The sequence below is a fragment of the Gossypium hirsutum genome, chromosome A03, assembly GCF_007990345.1.
Source record: "Gossypium hirsutum isolate 1008001.06 chromosome A03, Gossypium_hirsutum_v2.1, whole genome shotgun sequence".
Taxonomy (NCBI): domain Eukaryota; kingdom Viridiplantae; phylum Streptophyta; class Magnoliopsida; order Malvales; family Malvaceae; genus Gossypium; species Gossypium hirsutum.
In genome coordinates this window covers 24,385,853-24,391,658 of record NC_053426.1, presented here as the reverse complement: position 1 = coordinate 24,391,658, position 5,806 = coordinate 24,385,853, and the positions used below count along the sequence as shown (strand labels likewise).

Here is a 5,806-nt window from a genome sequence, read left to right as displayed (position 1 = left end):
TTAGAAGTGCTTTTCAAGAAACAATTGTATTTAATATAGAGGGTTGAAATCAAAGACAAATATTCCTCTAAAGACAAAAATCATGGGTTAATGCTTGTTTTTACTCCTCAGGTTAGCAAAGGTTTGTTTTCAGTCTTAATTATCGCATAAAGAATTAATATTTTTTGTTCCTAATAAAAACAAAAAAATAGTAATGAATATGTTTGAGTATTTTGATATTTTTTATTTGGTAGCAAAATGTTAAAAGGAAATTTTACTTCTTATGGAAAAACTTACCTAATTTAATTTAAGATAAACTACATATAATTAATCATTTAACTGTAAACATAATTTTATTTTAATTATTGAATTATAAAAATTTTCAATTTTATCATTTAACATTATCATTCGGTTTTAATTATCCTATATTAAATCATGAACAGAAATGATGATGAGATAATAGCCTTACATATATATGGGCAAAATCTGCGGATTTGATGATAATTGGTCAACAACTAAATTGTAGTTGTGCCTTCCAAAAGATAAGGGAACCAAACTCAACTACTTCCAAACAACAAATGGCAACCATAGAACACTGTAAAAATGTTTGGACTTAACAACAACCATGAAGACCTGACTAGAATATTTAATATTTAATCATCATTAAGTTTTCTGAAGTGATAATTAGTAATATAAATTTGGATATTCGTGAATATCTGAAATGTTCTTTTTTAAATATTCAAATATTTTAATCAACTATTTGCAATGAAATCAAAACAGTTGTCAATCTTTGGATATACATTATCCGAACCTACATGAAATAAAATGAGCAAAACTTGCAATTTTAATCATTTTTGGTAAAGCTAATTCAAAACAACTGAATTTTGATAAATATTCTACATATACTATATTAATGATAATGAGACCAAAACAGCACTAAACAACAATGTCCATAATGGATGCAACTATTTGATTAATCCCACACCTATAGCTCTTCCTGGTTCAGCCAGCCAGTATAAAAACTGGCTCAACACCTATAACCTAGAGGGGACCGGAACGATTTACTGCATTGGTTCAGCATCCCCGTATGGATACACCAAGCAGGAGCAGATACTACCTCAACTTCTCCGATAATGATATGAGCTGCAAAAATAGAACCAGCAGATAAATCAATATGTGTAGCTACCTTGAACAGATATCAAATGATTAAACACCGGTGACATGCTGCTTGATAAGGATAATACATGCGTGCGAGAGCTAAATACATAGGTTTAATACAAACAACATTTGTCTAAATGCAAACAAGCGTTCACTGTTTAACATTAGGGAAGATGCAGGAAGACGTCATCTTGGTTTGCAACACCAGAGGCAAATATGTTGTCTATCTCTAAACAAAAGCAAATTGTTGATACTGTTAAGTTCAATCAATCGAATACATGAAAAAAATATATATATATATATATGTGGCAAGCATGGTGCAAACCAAACCATAAACCGCTGTTGTCAAGGCAAGACTGATCCAATTTTTCTTCTAAAAAGACATGCAAATTGATTTTTTTAGTGATACCATGTATGTTGTTGAATACTAACATTGTGAAGAAGAAAGTTTGATTATCCCTTTTGTACTAATAAATGTATAATTAAATAGAAAATTGAAAATTAAAGAAATTTAAAGAAAATTTCAACGCAAGTTATTATTTTTTTTTTCAGCTACCACCTTAGAAAAAAGGGAACCTAGGCAACTAGATGTGCACTAGATCAAATGTGTCTCACACGAAAGGATCTAAGGTCCCTTTGTCACCTTGCATTAAACAGCAATGCCTAGGCACATGCCATAATAGAACCACAAAGAATCACGAATAATATAATCCAACACAAACTAGTGACTCTTTTGGTCACCCAGGTTTCAACAAATCTTGTTCAAAGAGTGCATTTTGAAAAAAAGAATAGGAAACCACCATCATAAAAAAGCTAGATGGTCATGCTTTAGCATTAGCACTGATTGCATTATTAGCTTTATACACAACGCCTGTTGTTACTTGCAAGAGGCTTAATTTGAGAGGGAAAAATATGATTGTTTATTTTCTCTTGTACCTAGTTGTATCCATGAGGTATTAGATGAAAAATATAACAGAATCGAAATGGCTGGTCAAACCTACATATGGTTCACTCTGACATGACAATAAGTAGGAAACCAAATATAAGCGATTCAATGAACAGAGAAGAGAAGGATGCACTTAGTGATACATAAATGAAAATCAGGATAAGCTATGCACTCATTTTCATTCAAAGAACAAGCTGCAAGCATCTTCAAAAAACACAAACAAGGGTGTCTCTAAATCTATGCTGTCACACTTTCAGCCAGAAGAAACCCAGAAAATATTTAAATTGAGATTACAGAACAAGGAAATCAACAACCTATCTGGAGGACAAAACTTTGGTGACTAGAATGATTTTTATAGCCATAAAATCTATGAGATTAAGAGGAATTTTAAGATCACAAGAAAGGTATCAAAGGCAATAAAGTTATTTAGAGTTGAAGAAAAAAGAGGATAACACAAAGATATTAGGAACAATAAATTATTTACAGGGTATTTCTTTCATATTAAGATACCACAAGCACACAGAAACATGAACTAGCTAATGCCTACACCAGTTTATGCACAAATATAAAAGTATAAAGCGCATATGATAACTGATAACCAACCTGACAAGCAACTTGAGCTAGTCGCCGATTATCTCTAGATTCTTCAGATGTCACCGTGGACTTTTCTGAATCTAGAGAACCATTTTGTTTCTCCTTTATCTTCTTGTGCAAAATGTCATCATCATGTGAGCAATCTCTGTCAGGGCTGCTCAAAGAATCCTTCTTCCTCTTTCTTTTGAATGTGTACATGAGAAACTTATTATTTGACAGTTGAGGAGAAGACCTTTCAGTTATTTCAGATGATTTAACATCCAAGTTCACTGTAGACACATCAACTGTCTCAAGATCTGTTTTGCAAGATGGATCACCTGAAATTTCGGCAGATCCACTTTCCTGCCTTATCAACTGTTTTTTGTCTATCAGCGATTTATCATTATTTTTGTTATCATTGAAGTCGCAAGCTTTCCCAAACTCCACATCATCCTTCTGATCTTCATATCCTGATTCAGCAATTACTTTAGCAGCATCTAAAGGTGAACTAATGTTAGGAGAATGAGGACCCCTCTGAGTATCATGTTTGATGATCCTAGAGTCCTCCCCAAATTGAGCGTTACTTTCAGCATCATGCGACAAACCTTCTGAGCACAATAGATCAGGTTTTTGGCACATTGCTACAACCTGATCAAGTACATTCATGGATGAGGAAGCTTTATTTTTCTTATATCTAGCAGCTCTTTTCCTTTTCATATGAAAAAAACTAAGAGGAAGAACTTGGGTAATGTTGTTCATCACTTTCAACTCATCTGTTTTTCCTTCCAGTCTGCACATGTCAGCTCTTGTAGAAAGTTTCGAGGGCATACCCTTACCTTCTTCACCTTCTCCGGTATTTTCATTTTTTGCATCATCTACTTGCCTAGAAAGAGATAATTTTTCATTCAAAAGGCACCTTTCAAGCGCACGAATCCTATGAGTGCACCCATTTCTATACAGGTCAGGCTCTTTTCGTCTCATCACTATGGAGGCAAAATCAGGGTTACAAACATAGCAATTATCCTTACAAGAACACTTATTACCCACATTAGTTCCACTCAGAACTGAACTCTTGATATCAGAAACAGTCACTAAATTAGTTTGTGCATCAGGTAAAGATCTGACAGACCAAAATTCAGTGATTGTATTTTCCTGTGATCTTTCTACTGAAGCAGCAACATCATCTTTCAACCTTTTTTCATCCGAATAACGCACCGAGTCTTGTGACAGCTTCTCCAACTCATCCTGTGCTTCTCTCAACTCTGCTCTAAGATCTCTAACTATATCCTCAGCCTCTCCCAGTTGTGCTTCGAGCTCTTCAATTCTTTTCTGTTGATTCAAGGACATCATCTCTGCATCATTAACCTACAATCATAACAGACAGCAAATACGTCAGTTATTCAGCATTGTTGTCACTGCACTGACTACTCTTTAATGTATATAAATATTACATAAGTCGAACGGGTAACCGTATGAGAGTATAACAATTTCAAACATAAGGAAAAAATTCACAAACATTTGAGCTTATCCATGTCAGGTGGGTACCACAGTCATAGCTGAGTTGGAGTGATGGAGCACAACATATGATACAAAACAATTTCTAATCCAAGATAAGAAACACAAAATCATGATTTGCTGCTTGAACCTACTCGATCAATTAGGCCATATACATTCAACTTTAGCAAGTTCACCATTACAAGTTGTTGGACAATTCTTATACACATAAACCAATGAATTTGCATGATCGAATACATTTTCTCTCACCACAATTCATAAAAGCCTCTGGGGTTTAAGAGAAAACTAAATGGGTTTAAGAGAAAACTAACCCAATGCAGGCAAAGCAAATACAACTATAAACAAAATACAAACGCATACCAAAAATTGTAATTCCAATTGACAAACTTGCATTCCTTCAAGCACGCTACACCTGTGATAAATGTTTGAAATGTCTATATTATTGAAAGCAATCTGTTGAGGGAATGTTGGAATCTTAGTTCTAGTGACCAAGAATGAAACCTTAGTAGACAGCTTTTATTTCAAAAAAAGGCTTATTAGAGTTCAATAAAACTATATCAGAAAAATGAGATCAAACATCAAAAACATTTATCACCAAACAAAACACACAATGAGACGAAACCCACATTACGATGCAAAAGGCAGTGAGCAAAGAAATTATAACACCCAAGCTGAAACATCGTCAAACAACAAAAACAAAAACAATCTTAAAAAACCAATAGTTACCTTAGCATCCAACATTTGTTTCAACCTAAGCAACATACGCAACGCCTCATCTTTAGCAGCGAACAGCTCTTGCTGATATCTTAGAGCCTTTCTCTCCGACACCATTATCCTCACCGCCGCCTCTTTAGCCGTGTTCAGAATGATTTCGGCATACGCCTTTTTCAAAGCCGTCAATTTCTGTTAAAAGAAAAAAAAAAGAAAACATCAAAGAAAACCCACATCGAAAATACTCCTGTTGAACCAATTAAAAATCAAAACCCAAGTCCTTCTAACAAAAAAGAAGAAGAAGCAGCTTCAAAATTCATACCCAAAGAACAAAAAGTAGATTAGATTAAGTGTAAAAGAATAGAGAAACTTTACTTGAGAATCCGCCATTGTAGCCACTAATGCATCGAATTGATTAAGTTCCTTTCAGACCAAGTTGCGAACAACAACAACAGTATGCAAACGGAGGTTTTGTTTTCCTTCCCTAGCAGCAGCTGTCTGTTACGAACTGAAAGACCCCTTATTTCCAAATACCAAGCTTACCCTCCACTCTCCCTTTTATTTACCAACGAAGCGACTTCAGCTGACTTAAGCGGCGGTTTTTTCTTATTCTTTTTTAAGTTATAACATGTTTCCGGTTCTATTCTATTTCTTCCTTCCGCGCCAGCGAAGTGGGGTCCACTAAGGAACTTGATGGACACGTGGCTTTCGATGCGTGAAGTGGTTTTACGTTTGGGCGGTAGCTTGATGGAGGGCCTAGCGTGAGGTAATGGGTAGATAAGTGAGGCTCTGGAAGTTGGGTGAAAGTAAAAGCAGTTGGCAACGGCAAAGGCCACATTGGAGTTTTGAGTTGAGACTTGGGACTTGAGAGCGGTTAATTTAAGCTTAAGCTTGTCAACCTCCGCATAATCTTTTTATTTGTTG

At 35.0% G+C, this 5,806-nt stretch overlaps 1 protein-coding gene across 1 annotated transcript; it reads right to left on the bottom strand.

Moving 5' to 3' along the window:
• Positions 1–805: 805 nt before the first annotated feature.
• Positions 806–5,503, bottom strand: LOC107887294 (uncharacterized). The gene is made up of 4 exons (XM_016811484.2): positions 5,258–5,503; positions 4,898–5,074; positions 2,687–4,021; positions 806–1,122 (listed from the first exon to the last, which is right to left on the bottom strand). Exons 1-4 carry the CDS (start codon positions 5,270–5,272, stop codon positions 1,093–1,095), a joined length of 1,557 nt encoding a protein of 518 aa, XP_016666973.1. The 5' UTR covers positions 5,273–5,503; the 3' UTR covers positions 806–1,092.
• Between the last annotated feature and the right edge of the window lie 303 nt (positions 5,504–5,806).